This window comes from Danio rerio, chromosome 23 (genome assembly GCF_049306965.1).
Source record: "Danio rerio strain Tuebingen ecotype United States chromosome 23, GRCz12tu, whole genome shotgun sequence".
Lineage (NCBI taxonomy): Eukaryota > Metazoa > Chordata > Actinopteri > Cypriniformes > Danionidae > Danio > Danio rerio.
In genome coordinates, this window is record NC_133198.1 from 29,201,965 (window position 1) to 29,220,090 (window position 18,126).

An 18,126-nucleotide genomic window follows, 5' to 3' on the forward strand; every position below is an offset into this window, starting at 1 on the left:
CGCTTAACATCCATTGTGTGGCCTGTGTCATGTGACATTAATTGCATTATTAATGCATTTAGCCAAAGTCACTTTTAACTAGGCTATGTGTGTTTTATTAATTGCAAAACTTCTAAGAGATGCCACGGATTCACATCTCATAATAATGTCATCATATGAGTGCTCTCTCTCTCATACACACACACACACACACACACACACACACGCACACACGCACGGACACACGCACACGCACACGCACACACACAAAACAAAACAAAACAAAACAAAACAAAACAAAAATTAGTTTCAAAATGGTTATGGTCTGTATGGTCAGACGAAATATGATAGAAATTGTGTCCAATGTTTTTTTTTTATTTTAGTCTACTTGATACATTATAAATGGCCTAGCTGATTGGTATGTATTGGCTTATTTGATATGTAATAGAGCTGCGCTATTAATCGAAATTAAATCGTAATCGCAATTCGAAATGTTAGGATTAGCAAATCACAAGAGGCTGCGGTATGAAAAATACATGTATCATTTAATTTCCCATGCCCAGAGCAAAGGCATGACTGCTGTCTGTGTGTGTCAAGTCTTACAAGCCAATTGAGTGAGCAGGCTTTTTTTCTGCGAGAAATTAGGAGCGATTAGGAGAAAAGAGCCCATAAAATATCATAAAATGTAATTTTAGCAAGATTTGACATATTTAGCCATATCAATTTTATTTTGATTTATCATTCAGCCCTAAAAAAAAAAAAAAAAAAAAAGATGACTGACCAACTAAACACAACTTTGGACTGGTCTTGTGAAAAATATTTACCAAAATACCAATTTGGTACTGTATTTTTAAAGACATCCATTTCCCCACTAACATTTGAATCCTGTTGAATCTTACTGCATTCAATATGATGGGCTACACAATGACCAATCAGGGGTGTATAAGAACCCACTCAACAGTGCTCAAAAAGCAGGCAGGAAATTATAGAATCAGCACATTTTCAGTACCAATTGGTATCAATGTCGGTACTATTGACAACACTACCTTGAAGCAGTTTAAACTAGACCATCAAACCACCTTAAGGAGCTTATTTACAACTATCTCATCCCAAGGACAAATTAAATGTACCAAAAGTGACAATGCTTACGACAAAACCAATTGCCTAATGTGGTTATTTTGATCTTTCTATTCACCAAAAAACACAAAAAGTATATAGTTTCCACAAAAAAAAAAAACAAACAAAAAAAAAAAAACTATGCAGCACTGTATTCAATGCTAATGCTAATGCTAATGCTAATAATAATAATAATAATAATAATAATAATTTTTCTTCAGCCATAAATCAGAATTTTTAAAAGACTTCAAATGATAACACGACACTAAAGTAATTCAGTAAACTGGAGTAATTCAGCTTTGCTATTCCAGGAATACCATTACAAAAGAATATGCAAGAGATACACAAAGTGTTAGTGAAATAAAGCAGTAGGAAGTGGAGGAATGTTTAAGAATAATTGAGTTTTTTTTTTTTTACCGGAGGGTGCTGCTGCTGGAGCTGCTACTGCGGCTGATGCTGCTGCCGTCGGCTGGTTGGTTGGAGATGTCTCCTGGCTCAGCTTCTTCTTGGCCTCCTGCACTGGATTCTCAAACTGAGTCTTCTGATTGATGTGGCTGAAGGAAAGAGTGTGATGGTCAGTGCAATGACACACACACACACACACACACATGCAAAGCATAGACCTGCAGCGATGCTTATCTGCTTATGCAAAAAAAAAAAAAAAAAAAAAACCTTTGTGAATATAAGGAACAAATGCATATCAGAAAAGGCACTGTGCGTATGCGTCTCTTCTTGTTTATGGTCAGCTACTGTACACATGCTGTACTTTTTGCTGTTCCACAGACACACATATGAATGAACAGAAAATATACAACATACAGAGACTGAAACTTGAACAATGTGAACTGATTTGACACAGAGAAACTGTCATAAAGTGTAACCAAATGCTCAGTTTTCCTAATCAGTTCATCGTATAAAATTAGAATGGAGAAGTCACGACAACATGTGTTTTCCATTCATTCATTCTTTTTCGGCTTAATCCCCTTATTAATCTGGGGTCCCCACAGTGGAATGAATCACCAACTTATCCAGCATATGTTTTACGCACGCATATGTTAGCAGATGCCCTTCCAGCTGCAACCCAACTCTGGGAAAAATCCATTCACACTCATAAACTACAGACAATTTATCTTTCTCAATTCACATGTAGCGCAAATCTTTGGACTGTGGGGGAAACCTGAAATCAGAAACCAGAAACGCCAACTGACCCAGCCGAGGCTTGAACCTTCTTGCTGTGAGGTAACAGCACTACCTACTGCAACACCGCGTCACCCTATATGTGTTTTCATCATACTTAATCATAATAAAATATCCATGCTTCAACTTATTTTTTAAAGGTACAGCTGGTTTAATGCAATAAAACACACAAACCACAATCATTTTGTTAGAAAAGAGGATAGAATTTATGGAGGACCAGGAGTGCTGGTTAAAAATGAAATGAAGATTATTAAAATTTGTGAATAAATAAATCACAATTTAAATTAATGACAATTTATGGACAAATAAATAGACATTTTTAAATGTCATTTAATAAAGCAATAAAAATATAATAAAATATAATAAAAATATTATAAACGTTTGTGGCGAGGCAGTGGCGCAGTAGGTAGTGCTGTCGCCTCACAGCAAGAAGGTCGCTGGGTCGAACCTCGGCTCAGCTGGCGTTTCTGTGTGGAGTTTGCATGTTCTCCCTGCCTTCGCGTGGGTTTCCTCCGGGTGCTCCGGTTTCCCCCACAGTCCAAAGACATGCGGTACAGGTGAATAGGGTAAGCTAAATTGTCCGTAGTGTATGAGTGTATGTGTGAATGTGTGTGTGGATGTTTCCCAGAGATGGGTTGTGGCTGGAAGAGCATCCGCTGCGTAAAAACTTGCTGGATAAGTTGGCGGTTCATTCCGCTGTGGCGACCCCGGATTAATAAAGGGACTAAGCCGACAACAAAATGAATAAATAAACGTTTGTTTAGTTCATATCTTAAATGCTGATTTATCAAATAACAGAAACGTACATTAATAGATCATTTAAAATGCATTTAAATGATTTTAAAAAAGCATTTGACAAATGTTCTTCACTATTTGCCACTTGCTTTTCTTTTGCAACAAGCTTTTCTAAGTTGAAAATAAATCAAGTTAAAAAATTCCATTGAACAGTCCACACGTGAGAGCAACCAATCAGCTTTCCCCTCAAGTCCAGCTAAACCCTCTTTTGCTTGTAAATGAAATGCGCACTGTCAATGCACAGAGAGAAAACAGCACATTTTAGCTGGGGTTTAAAGATCAGCAAAGCAACTCAAATATCAGGGATTTATTAGCTTTAGCTGATTTCTGTTAAAGAAACTCTCATCTGGATTATCACTGTCTGTACAGAAATGTTTTACAGTTGAGGGGTGACGTTACTGTGGTCAGACGAGCTAAGTCAAAATGACGTGCATGCTTTTGACTTAGCTGGCCTGACTGCAGTAACATCAGCTTGTTACTTTTCTCATGACAAACATAACAGAATTTATAGACAATTTATTTATTTTGCTGGGTATTATATTCACAAATGTCAATTTTCTTCATCATTACCTAAGTTGCAGAATTTTCTTGTGACTTAAATTGTTTAATTACTACTTAACAAAATGTTTACTGCAAAAAAGTGTTAAAACTGAAAATTTATAAGGACTTTGTAAATATTATTTAATTTGATAGTTTGTTTCTGTACCCAGTTTTTTTTAGTTTATTTACAATTTTCTTTTGTATTTAATACATTAACTGCATATATTTTGAGGTTAAAACGAATTGTTCTTACATCTATACATAGGTGGCAAATCTAAATACATCCATACATTCCACAAGAAAAGCTTTCACAAAAGAACTTATGTGGGCACTGAACAAAATCTGCAAAAAATAAAGCTGTTTCACAATAAGTAACGACATTTTGATTAAATATTACTAAGGCAAATTATTTAGACAAACTCTTTTCCCTTTGGAATACCCACACAGAGATGAATAAGTCACTATAAAAACTAAGAGACAACATTAAGGAAGTCAATACATACAGTTACTGTGCTGACCTCAGAATTGATCTTATTTTAATAAGGACGTATTTACTGGAATGCAACTCCAAAAGCATTAAGAACATATTCATATGACTTTCTAAAATGATCAAAAACGTTTCTCAATCGAACGGAAAAGCACTATTTCAAACTCATCTCTTATTGCTGTACACGCTCCTCCACAAGCGTTGCATTCGTTGTTTGTTAGCTGACGAAATGAATCAATATTACCTTGGCAAAAAGCCTTCCGGTGAAGCTTTCCTCAGCAGAGTTTGTTCTGGAGTGCAGAACTGTGTTGTTTTGTATGAACACACAGCCCTTCCTCTCTACAGGTTGCACGTAAAGTGACAAAAGCAACTCGTCTGCGTTGTGCGATTCTGCTTTAACAGTTGTACCCGACGGTGTTTTTTTTTTAGGCTTTAAACAGATACCGATTCCTTGCTAAACCGGTTGGAGTGCTGTGAATTTGCTAAACAAAGGTACTGTTTGTGCCTGTATCATGCTGGGACACATCCACCTGATCCACAGAGAGTGAGAGACTGAGTGCTCTCGTCTGATGTCCCGCTCCTGGTAATTCAGGCAGGGTGTAATAAGGCATTCAAATCAAAAATAAAACTTTATCGCAAAAATATCCTGGCGCAACAGGAACTGACCTTACACAAAATAAACATCAAATCCTGTGTCCGCTTCCGAAAGTTCTCAGGTGTTCTTCCAACAACTTCAATATCTCACAATGCTTTTTTGATAGTAGAAAATGAGCAAGTCCAGCAAATATGATGAGCAGAAGATAATGATACTGAGCAGTTTACCATTTTAAGTTTAATTTTAAGATTTAAAACTAATAGTATTATGTAAATTACTACACAACACAACTTGTAGCATTATAAAATAATGCAATAACAGCATTATAGTATAATACAATAATCTTTATTTTATTATAATACGTATCATAATATATATATATATATATATATATATATATATATATATATATATATAAGTATTATAATACTTACCATTATATAACAGATTTATGCAAAACCAACAATTTACTACGTTTGATTTACATTTTTAATACACTGTCTTTATTGATAAAAAAAAAAAAAAAAAAAAAAAAAAAAAAAAATATATATATATATATATATATATATATATATGTATATATATATATATATACAGTTGAAGTCAGAATTATTAGCCCCCCTTTGATTTTCTTTTTCTTTTTTAAGTATTTCGCATAAGATGTTGAAAAGAGCAAGGAAATTTTCACAGTATGTCTGATAATATTTTTTCTTTTGGAGAAAGTCTTATTTGTTTTATTTTGGCTAGAATAAAAGCAGTTTTAATTATTTTAAACACCATTTTAAGGACAAAATTATTAGCCCCTTTAAGCTAAATTTTTTTCGACAGTCTACAGAACAAACAACGTTATAGAATAACTTGCCTAATTACCCTAACCTGCCTAGTTAACCTAATTAACCTAGTTAAGCCTTTAAATGTCACTTTAAGCTGTATAGAAGTGTCTTGAAAAATATGTAGTCAAATATTATTTACTGTCATCATGGCAAAGATAAAACAAATCAGTTATTAGAAATGAGATATTAAAACTATTATGTTTAGAAATGTGTTGAAGAAATCTGCTCTCTGTTAAACAGAATATATATATATATATATATATATATATATATATATATATATATATATATATATATATATATATATATATATATATATATATATATATATATATATATATATATATATATATATATATATATATATATGGCGCCATGGCCCATTTGCTATCTACATGGTGGATTTTGTAAGTGGAAAGACTCTCAGTTCTAATTTCCAGCAAAAAAATAAAAAATAAGAATAAAAATCACCAGTTATGAGGAAGCCTGTTAAAAAAACTGAGTTATATCCAAATACACATGCTATGCCCCATATGTTCCAAAACCTGACAAATGGGCAAATCTAAGATTGTTTTTAATAAAACAAATATAAATATGCTTTTGATAAATAATAATACTACTAATAATAACATTAAACAAAAGCAAATTGTCATGAATAAACTGAAAAACATGAAGAAGGCATTTAGGCAGTGCTTTTTATATTTATGTAGAAAATAATAATTTTTGTAATATTTTAATCCTTTTTCATTTGTAAAGATATTGGCGTATTGCTGTACATCCTGTGTGTATTAAGCAATATTTAAGCGAGGTGCACTACTAACGCGCTCTGCATTGGACTTTAGACCTCCTCTTAGCTGGTCTATTTTAGTTCCTCAAAATAGCAACGTACCAGCAATGCGCCTTAACACACCTCCTTTTTTAGACTAGAACGCCTATGGGTGCACATATGAGTGCAAATGCATTTGCTATTTAAACAGCATGGTGCAAAACGTCAAAATGACACTTGTGTCCAGCTGAAACTAGCAAATAACAATTGCGCCGCATTGCGCTGGGTGTATAATAGCGCCCTATAACTCAAAATACCATCAAAATTACATGTTTTGTAGAAATTCAAGACAATTTTACAATGTGTGGACAGTTGTGATTCTTTGTTGTATTGTATTTTATTATTATTTTTTTTATCTAATTGCTAAAAAAATATATCCTGTCTATTACATTCTACATAATTGTATATGTATATTCCCAATAAATTTAAATAAATGCTAATTTTCAAAGAGTTTTGGATTTTCACAATATCAAGTCTAACAATCTAAATCCTGAATATAATGCTTTGTGTGGTGGCTCGGCATAATGAAGTTATTTGCATAAATCAATCTCAAGTAAACTGCATTAATTTATTTCCTCTGTTTAAAAATGAGGGTTACAACCCCGTTATGCTATTATTGGGGTTTTTCTCCCAAATAAGCAAAACAAAACAAAAGAACTTGACAAAAAAAAAGAAACAAACAGCAAAACAACCACTAGCCTAACCCAAAAAAAAAACAGCAACGGAAAACTTCAGCATACAGCAAACCAAGACGCACACGGCAAACGAAACTGCATCCATCCATCATTCCTACCAGACCATAACCAATATGATCATACTCACTCCACGTAATAAGTCCCGTACTGCGGGTCCTCAATCTTCTCCCAGCCATATGGAAGCTCTGCGGAGAATCAGACAGGCATATCAGAGACAGCTTGAACAGATGCAAATCACCCATGGGGGCTTGAATTCCTGACAGCGAAATTTCTGAGAAGCCGAACACCAAACAGGTCAGGATTAGCAGGCATATTTGTCCAGAGAGGAGATCAGAAGGCTGAGCGTGGGGAAAAGCAGGAGGGGGTCTCAGGTATTAGTGAGCTGTACGGAAAATGACTTCTTATCTTTCCTTGTGATGTGAGAGGTGTGTGGAGCCGCTATCCTGACATGGACATAGAGTGCACAGTATAAACGACTACAAGCCCTTTTATCCATTTCTCAGTGAATATAGACAATACATTTTAGTGTATTTAAACAAAACAGTTGTTTATTAAAATAAGAATGTTGTCACCCCAATATCATGACACTCAAAAAAGAGAGACCGATAGTGTGACTTGATTTAATTATGACACATTTGAACTGTGTTACTTCAACTTATTTGAATTATGTAATTTCAACTTATTTTAAGCAAATAAAACCCATGAGCAAAATTAATTTCGATCCATTTATGTCTAATAACTCTCATTTGAATTACCCTGGCCTGTGAACACAGCTTACTCTTCAGAAGCCAGCTCATTTCAAATCAATTGGAATTTGATGTTATTTATTGCAGCTCAAACTGCATCTGCTTTAATAATGTCTACACAGTTAGCTGAGCCTGATCTCAGAACTAGCTATGACTCATTGAGCGATGAACCAAACAATATAATTGGTATTTAAGCTGTCAACACCCAAAGCACGAGTGAATGCTACTCTAGTGCAAGGTGGTAACCTCAAAACTCACGACACTACATGAAACTCTTCTAAATCTATAAACTAAGTGAATATTAAACTCTAACATTCTTTTTCTTAACTTAATTACCAAAGATTACTTTTATTGTCAACATTGCCCCCTCTTAAGCCACTTTTCAGCCCGCGACCACCAAAGTAGCAGTGCCAGTGACTCATGACTAGGCCCACACGGAATCTGCGCGTGCATTTCCGCAGATTTTTGCCCATCATTGAGTCTATAGGTTTTTACTGGTGTAAATGTTTGTAAAATTATTTTTATTCATTTTATTTTATTAATTTCAGTAGTATTATTGACTAATGTGTAAATGTTTATATGACTTATTTACAGTACAGATTGTAAAGTAATATTTTCTGTCCTTTAGTAGATCTATTTTAAGGGAGACTTACTTTGTTTATCAAAAAAGTGGATCTAATTGGGTTTGTACTGTAAACATTAAATAAAAGGTGAAAAGGTACTGATTTTAAATTAATATATTAAGGTTTTAGTTATGATACTCCCCAAATCATTCTGCATAAATCTGCAGATTTTTTTTTTACAAAATTTTGTGCAGAAATAGCAAAAAATGTCCACAGATTCCGTGTGGCCCTACTTATGACCTCTAATATTCTCTAAGGTGGTTATAAATATATAAACCTTGCACACAAAGATGAACACATACCAATAGGCCCAAGTTTATTCATTATTTAATTTCAGAGAACGCCACTCCGAGACCATTCTTCATCTTTACTTGTGCCCTTTTTTTTATGTGCATGAGTGCCTTAAAGGTGTCAGAAAGTTTAACCTGATGCCATAAAGTCAATGTGCTGCATCTAACGCTATTGCTGTGTCTTTAATATAATGTAATCACCACAAACACTGAAATGCTGATGGCTTTTATTTGAATGTTGTTTTATAATGTTTATTATTTACATGTTAGCAATTCAATTCATGTTTATTTCTATAGCACTTCTACAATGTAGATTGTGTCAAAGCAGCTTAACATAGAAGTTCTAGTAAACTGAAACTGCGTGAATCCAGTTTTTAGAGTTGAAGTTCAGTTTAGTTCAGTTCAGCATGGTTTAAATGTCACTGCAGAAAGTCCAAACACTGAAGAGCAAATCCATCAATGCACAGCTCCACATGTCCCAACCAAACAAGCCAGTGGTGACAATGTTACTATTAACAAATATTTTGTTCCTCAGTAGGTTATGGATAAAATATGATAATTCTAATAATAATAATAAAAAGAATTTTATTTATAAAAATCGCCAAGCAAGCCCATATCATTGTCCCGCAATCCCCTGAGGGGGTCCAACCCACACTTTGGGCAACACTGCACTAACCAGTAGTTACACCAACACAATTTCTTTATGTCTTCCCAACTCAAAACAATTAAAACAAGTTAACTTAATGTTTTACAAATATAAGTGGGCTGAACTGAATTAAAAGAATTGTGTAGTTTCAGCTCATTTTAAGCAAGTAGTTTGAACAAGCAGCAACAATCCTCTTTTGATTGTAGAAATAGAAAGATAATACATTTTAATTCAAAAAATCAGTTTCTCTTTATTTTTCCGTTTTATTACAATTTAATTTTTATTAATTCATACTAATATTTAAATAAAATCTAATAACTAATATATAAATGTGGATGTACTCTTTTTTTGGACCATGATCTTAAGTTATTTAGATTAGATTTAGATTAGCTTAGTTAAGATTATTATTAGATTGATTAAATTAGTTATTTTGGCTTTGATACACTGTAAAAATATTGACAACTTCAAATTATTGGGTAACTTGCTGCACAACTTTTTTTTTCTTTTTTTTTTGACTTGGCTCAAGTTTTAACCCATGTACTGCATTTGACTCAATTTAAGTCGAGTTAACTCAAAAGGCTCTGCAGCAAGCTGCCATACAATTTTAAGTTGAGTCAACTTTTTTTTTTTTTTTACAGTGTACGGACTAATTTAATATATTCTTACAGGGTTTCTGCGGGTTTCCTAAGTCAAATTTAAGACTTTTTAAGACCATTATGAATTAAATTTTAGACTTATAAAGGGCTAAACACTAATGTTTTTTTGTAATTGCCCAGTTATTTCAGTAAATAGTTTTTGTATTAATGGAAAATTATATAGTTAGTTTAGTTTAGTTGAGTTTAAAACTTTATTAATCCCCTTGGGGCACTTCATTCTGACATGGTGGTGCTCCACACATATAACAAAAATAACACACTTAACACAATAAGCACCAACACTTAATTTCAAGCACACGCACGCATGCACGCACACACACACACACACATGCACGCACACACACACAAACACACAAAAATCAATAACAATAATAAATAATAATTACTAATATAGAGGCATGTGTTGCTTTAGTTTTCTTTCCCTGATTAGGAAATTAGGGTCTAACAGCTGTGATTTGTATCTCTTTGCGATAAAAACAAATATATGTTGGGTAGCTTTACTTAGACATAGGAAAATTAAGACCTGTTTAGCATGATTTAAGGCCTACAACAAATATTTAAGTGAATTTAAAGCCAAAACTTTTGTTTTTCAAATGTAAGACTTTTTAAGACCTCATGGACACCCTGTATATAATACACAAACTTTATTATACGGCATAGAAAAATAATAATTTAAAAGAGAGATTTGTAAGGGGTGTCCTATTTATGCTGGGCACTGTACGTGGCCATTGCAGAAAGCTGGTTTAAAATGACACATTGATGTGCTCTCAGCACGTCTCCTGTGAACCATTAGTCAGGTGGGTCGGAGAGAGACAGACAGAGAAAAAGAGAGAGGCTAATGTCTCTGGTTTTCAGCTAAGGGTCTGTTTATGTTGTGTGTGTGATTCAGTCTTACCTCCATCTTCACATTTTTCAGGAGGCTTTGCTTTCTTTGCCAGTCGTGGGTCGAGCCAGGTCGTGGTCTTGGAGTTGTGACTAGATGGAGAGGGAAAGAAAGGGAGGGAAAGTTAGCAAGTAAACACCTGAAGGCCCTCCAGGTCATAAGTTGTAATTACAGTGGAAAAATGACCACAATATTGCTATAACTCACTGGAATAATGTAAAAACGACACAAACAATCAGTAAATGCTGCTTAGTGATAGCTAACAACAGATGGTGAGATCTTTTTTTATGTTTTCCAAGCAGTGATTTTGTACACCTGGAGGGACATTGAAAAATTATGAATTTGCATTTTTTTTAGATGATACATTTGCATAAAATCAGGATTAAATTTATGTTTTAGTATTTGGTAAAACTTCTGCTTATATTCAGCTATAAAAAATATTATATATTCTAATCTAATTTACTTAGAATTTAATGTATTATAATACATTAAACTTTCATTAAAATTAAACAACATTTTTTTCTTCAACTACTAAAGGTGTACGACAATAGTGTGCATTTTTTAAAAACTATACTGTATTTTTTATTAGATCTTTACAGTAAAAAAGTTCATTAAAATATGTTACATTATATTATATTATATTATATTATATTATATTATATTATATTATATTATATTATATTATATTAGTCCCTTATTTATCAGGGGTCGCCACAAGCGAATGAACTGCCACCTATTCCAGCATATGTTTTATGCAGAAGATGCCCTTCCAGCTGCAACCCAGCACTGGGAAACACCCATTCATTCTCGCATTCACACATGCACATGCACTACAGCCAATTTAGCTCATCCAATTCGCCTATACTGCATGTCTTTGGACTTGTGGGCGAAACCGGAGCACCTGGAGGAAACCCACATGAACACGAGGAGAACATGCACACAGAAATGCCAACTGACCCAGCTGGGACTTGAACCCGCAATCTTATTGCAGTGAGGTGACAGTGCTAAACACTGAGCCACCATGCTGTCCATATTATTATAATATATTATATTAGACATTCAGTCATTTTCTTTTCGGCTTAATCTCCACACAGCCACAGCGGAATGAACCGCCGAATTATCCAGCATACTTTATGTTTTTATGCAGCCGATGCCCTTCCAGCTGCAACCCATCACTTGGAAACACCCATAAACATTCACCCTCATATGGGCAATTTAGCTTATTCAATTCACCTATAGTGCATGTCTGTGGGGGAAACCTGAGCACCTGGAGGAAAACCACGCAAACAAGGGGAGAACATGGAAACTCCACACAGAAATGCCAACTGACCCAGCCGAGGCTTGAATTAGCGACCTTCTTGCTGTGAGAGAATCGTGCCTTATATATTATATTATATTATATTATATTATATTATATTATATTATATTATATTATATTATATTATATTATATTATATTATATTATTTAATTCGTCAAAATCTTAGTAAATCTTTTTAGCATAGCAATGTGAGTGAATTTATTAAATAAATTGATATCTGATTATTCGGTTCATGTCCTGGTTTAAAAACCTCAAATTTAGTGCATTAGGGGTCAAAAAGCTTTTGGAACAAAACTATTTTTAAGAAATGTTGCTCATCACATTAAAACATCAGCAAGACCTTTTCAAAAAGCACTTTGCTTGTCTCTTCAGGGCAGAGATGAGGAGTCTGCTCAAAAAGCAAATGTGTTTAAAATCTGAAATATTCATGGAAAGGTGCAGCTCATCCTCCGAGACTCGTGGACAGACACGCGTGTGGAAGCAAGGCCCACTGGGAAGGCTCCATTTAACTCAATGTTAGCATTGTTCAGAGAATGAAGTATTGATTGTCTGTCTCTCACTCTCACTCTCTCTCTCTCTCTCTCTCTCTCTCTCTCTCTCTCCCTCTCACTCTCTTACTCTCTTACTCTCTTACTCTCACTCTCTCTCTATTTCATGTGGACAGCAGATGGGCCCACAGACACAGGTAATGGACACTGAGAGGAAGAGGCTGGAGAAATGTCATCAACATTGAGGAGAAGAGCTGTTTCAGTCCCCAGTGGACTCTTATGCTGGATGTGTCTGCAGGAGTTCCTGTTTACTCCTGAGCTAAATCTTTTAGCTGAAATGTTGCTGTTCACATCTGAGACCAAAGTTAAAAAGATGGACGCACAGATTATTCTTATTCCCCTATTACTAATTAACTTGATATTAACCACATTTTAAATGTCTCTCAATGAATTATAAATATCCTTGGTGGATAAAAGCATTTTATTTTTTGAATATATATCGTACTGACTCTGAATCTTACTTTGAATGCAAACCTTGCTCTGGCTTTTATGACTTTTCAATTACCACAGAAAATAATTTCTAATACTTGCTAAAGCAGTAAAAGCAAATCATTCATAAAACACAAAAGAGCTGATTTCGCCTTGCTTATTTATCATTTGCAGGAATTAAATTAAATAACCAAAAACGTGAAACACAAATTCCTGGATCAAAATAGTCCAGAACTCAAGTCCTACATTCTGATTGGTTGATAAGTTTCTTGGTCCAGGAATGTGTTCTACTTGGCATACATGATTTACTTGATGAAGTAGACCACGCTTTTTAAGACACAGTTCCTATCACTCAAAAAACAACTACAAAATCAATCTTGGCATGTGTACACTGACCTGAAAAGAATGACCTACTTTTTTAATTACCACAGAAGATATTGTTTTTTTTTTTTTTTTTTTTTTTAATCAATGATAAGCTTGGAAATAAACAAATGCTTTAAAAACAAGCTGTTCACAGTGGAATTTTATGACAACTGTCTTAAAAGTTCCCATTATAAATAAATTGTCAATTTTCAATGGTACTGACTAGTTATATTTCGCACACCTAAAGTAGGAAACAAAATTGACACCTTCAAGCAAATTACAAAACTGGACTGACATCCAAATCCTCAACCATTCAGTCTTCCACTTTATGTGTTTTAAATGTCTTCCTATTTAGCTGACAAATTTAGGAAGCATTTAATTTTAGGGCTGGGGATATAGCAAAAATGCAATCTCAATAATTATTTTCCATGTTGAACGATAACGATAATATATTTCAATACAAGTTGTTAATGCTTCCAGATTTAAAAAGAGTACCCCAGCAATTACTGAAGCCACAAAAATTTAATTGTCCATTAAATGGCATCCCATATTTTCGGCCGATAACTTTTCGGTGGCTAAAAATTCGATACATCTCTAATATGATGAAGGGCCTTTATTTTCACAACACATGCAGCGAAATTGGACCCCTCCAACCATACAAAAACATTACATATTTCAGGTCAGTTGAGAGGTAGCATAGAAAACTAGGAAATAAGATACATTGGTGTGAAAGGAGGTTAAAAGCCCCTCCTAGAGTGTCCTTAAAGTAGGGCAATATCAGCACACTTTTAGATTCCCATTGTTGCACATTTCTGCTGTGTGCTTGGCTTTTAGATCAATATAAAGTAAAAAGTCCAGCGCTCATTATTGTTATAGACATAATTTTTTATCGCGATTGGATTAAATTATCGTTTAACGGTCCAGCCCTATTTAATCTGTATTCATAATACACAAAGGATTTTGACTTTGCTTATTTATTGTTAGCTAAATTTTGATAAAAACAAAACAAAAGCACAACATGGATTTAAAGAGACAGTTCACCAAAATGAATAATAAATAATAAATAAATAAATTCTGTGATCATTGGTTTATTTTTACGCTGTTAAACCTGTTTGAGCTTCTTTTTTTCCACTGAACACAAAAGAAGATATTCTGAAGAATGTTGAAAAGTGGCCGTTAATGACTTTCCATAGTATTATCTATTCGACTATATACAGTATTAGATGTCAATGGCTAGCGTCTTCCAAAGATCTTCAAAACTAATTTTTTTTTGTGCTGAAAAGAAAAAAAGGCTTGAAATCTCTTGAGGGCGAGTAAACAGTAAGTATATTTTCTTTTTTGGGGTGAACCATCCTTTAAACCAATTCCTGAAACAACACAGCCCTAAATTCAGATTGGCTGACATGAATGCTGGTCCAGGAATGTGTCCTAGTTGGCAAGCAGCCCTTACTCTATGAAGTAGACCATGCCGGTCTCTGTGTAGGCCATTTCCCAGTTCTTGGGCAGGGGATCCTGGCTGTCATCACGTGGCATGGTGTTCCAGTTGCGGAAGTCCATGCTGCTGCTGGACTGTGTGTAACTGGGCACAGTTTTCCTCCAGTCTGGTCCCTCCTTGTGTTCTGTGGGAGAAAAGAGCAAAAAGAAAGACATTGAGAGAGAGGTGGAGAAGAAAACACAGGAATGGGGAGTAACATACTTCAACTCTCTCTAGCACTCCAGAATGAGAGAGTGAAAGTAGACAACAAGAGCCGCTTGATTTGCATGGCAGGACTGATGTTTAGAGAGCCGCCTCTCAGGCACGGCCAATGCTTCAGTCAAGCTCATATCTGTTGTACAAACGAGTTTCTGTTTGTGTTTGTTTCCGTCTGTCTGCACACGAGACCACAGGTGGAGGTGGTGTAAGTGGGAGAAAATGTTTCTGATAAAGAGCTACAGTTGAAGGCAAAATTGTTAGCCCTCCTGTAAAATTTGAATTATTATTATTATTTTTAAATATTACGCAAGTAACTTTTACCAGCAAGAACTTTTTTTTTTTTTTGCAGTATTCCCAATGCAGTTTTTATTTCTTTAAGAGAAAGCCTTATTTCTTTTAGTTTGGCTGTAATAATTTTTTTATATTTTCTATATTATTAGCCCCCTTAAGAAATTATTAGTTTTAGACTGAGTGTAAAATTTCACAGGAATGCCAATTGTATTGTCCTCATCTGTATATGTTCCTAACATATCTTTTTATTGAAGAATTGTGCTACTTATTCTCAAGGAACAAGAAACTGTCATAAATTCATACTTAATTTGTTATATATAAAGGTATATTTTTTCCAAATTCATGTTGAGTAAATTTGCAATTATGGATGAACTATCCCTTTAAATCACTCTCCTTCATGTCATTCCAAACCCCTTTAAACCTTTGCTCATCTTCAGAACACACATTATTTTATACGTAATCTGAAAGCTCCCTCATCCTCTATAGACAGCAACAGTTCCATGATCCAGAAAGATACCAAAACGTATCCTCAAAAAGTGTCTTTAGTCAGTATATTATCAAGCTACAGGAAATCTTATGTGTGCACATAAAAAAAATAATAAAGATTTTATTCAGCAGTTTCTTTCCCTCAGTGTCAGTATAGGGCACAGGTTCAAGAGAGCACTGTGCTCTTTATATGTGCCTTGCTTGGTTGTGTTGGTGCTGTATTCCTTGAATGTGCCTGTGCTTTGTTTCAAACATAGGAAGTCATGAGTCTAAGGTGTACATTAGGGCTAATCTTTAGGTAACACGCTTTACAAAACATTTGGAATGATCGTATTCAATAGTGATCCACATGAGGGTGGGTAATTATTGAGTAAGTTGAGTTGAAACAACAAAAAAGTTTTTTGGGACTTAAATGTTTTTGTTCAATCAACTTAAATTGTAAAAAAAAAACATAAATGAACATGTAAATATCTTAATTGATTTGCATTGGTATAACATAAAGAATCGTGTGGAACCTAGCATTTGCCAGCAAACATTGGAATGCAGTATTTTATTTTATTTTTTAATATACTTTAATAGGCAGAAAAGGTCCGTATTTTAAATATAGGCTTATATTATATGTTTTTACTTTGCAGTGTACTTTAAATGACAATTTATAGTAGTTTCACTATTAAAATGTTACTTACTCTAGAACTGTATGCATTTTGCATGACTCCTTATATACACATTATGCATATTATCTCATATTACATATTGTCTTACTAGCTGATCACACACCAGTAAAAAAAAACCTGTTTTAAAATCAGATGAATCACTTCATAAACAGACACTTAAAGTATTTGATTAGAAGACTTAGGGAATCATCATTGTAATATAATACAGAAACATTATTTATTGAGCTTTGATAAAAATGAAATATTTGGCTGATGCTTGTATGATTTTAAACATTTTAAATGGATATGCTCCATCTCCATTAGTTGAGTTTGTGACACAGAAGAAGAAGAATGGCAGAGGAGCCTGATCTATTACTAGAGGAGGCTGTGCTGTGCAGTTTTTGACATACAACTTTTGCATGGTCAGTCTTCTCAGTAGGCATGGGCCGGTATAGGTTTCAGACAGTATGATAACCTTGGATAAAAATACCACGGTATTACTGTATTGTGATTACTGCTCTAAAATATGTCATTCTTTTATATTTCGAGTAAAAAACAACCCCCATTGAACTGAATATATTTTATTTCAGGAAACATTTATTACTATTTTGTAACAGTAAACATGTCAGGCTAAATAAAATAAATCATTGACTTCTGCTTCATTGATTTCAAAAACACTGATTTATTTACACCACATAAAAAAACATAAAAAAAAACTCCTTAGGAATGTTATAACAGAAAATACTAATGTTTTAAAACCTTGCCTTTCCCAAACCGTGGTAAACTTTGAAACCGAATATCGTCCCATGCCTACTTCTTAGTTAGAGCCAGTCATTTCTGGAATACAGTTCCTGTTAATTTAAGGGGTATTACAAATTATTCAACATTTAAATACAAATCAAAAGCATATCAAGTCTGTAATCTTGTGAAATTCTTTTCTCTATCTTTTAATGAAATTCTTATTATATGCTTTGTCTTTTTTGATGTATGAAACTACTGATATTGTGTGTAAAAATTTGTTTTTTGATTTTAGGTTACCTTTTTAAAGTCGGGCAGGAGGCAACAGATGAAAATTTGCCCCTGTGGCTAACTCTGGCTTCTAACAGTTTACAGTTGATTAATGAGCATTGTTCCTGTTAAATAATAAAAAAAATCAAATCAAATCAAATTAAATTATCAGTTGAATTGGGATTGATTTTTGTGTAACTTGTAATAAATGATTAAAACCTAATACTCACACACAGTGTTCAAGATCTGAATCTTCGTGCAATCTAATATTTACCACCTATCCTTGTGTATACACACACACACACACACACACACACACACACACATATATATATATATATATATATATATATATATATATATACACACATACATACAAACACACACACACACACACACACACACACACAAACACACACACACACACAC

At 33.9% G+C, this 18,126-nt stretch overlaps 1 protein-coding gene across 7 annotated transcripts in view; it reads right to left on the reverse strand.

The window, feature by feature from the left end:
- The window catches only part of magi3a (membrane associated guanylate kinase, WW and PDZ domain containing 3a), a 259,059-nt gene that overhangs the window by 53,421 nt on the left and 187,512 nt on the right, over positions 1–18,126 (reverse strand). For 5 of the 7 annotated variants that reach the window (XR_012398355.1, NM_001365194.1, NM_001365193.1 and 2 more), the window contains 4 exon segments: positions 15,017–15,185; positions 10,920–10,999; positions 7,191–7,248; positions 1,513–1,649 (listed from right to left, as the gene is read on the reverse strand). Coding sequence is in view for 4 of the 7 variants with exons in the window: in NM_001365194.1 (NP_001352123.1) it covers positions 1,513–1,649; positions 7,191–7,248; positions 10,920–10,999; positions 15,017–15,185 (444 nt within the window). In the remaining 3 variants the exon portion in view is untranslated. 7 annotated transcript variants of the gene reach the window in all.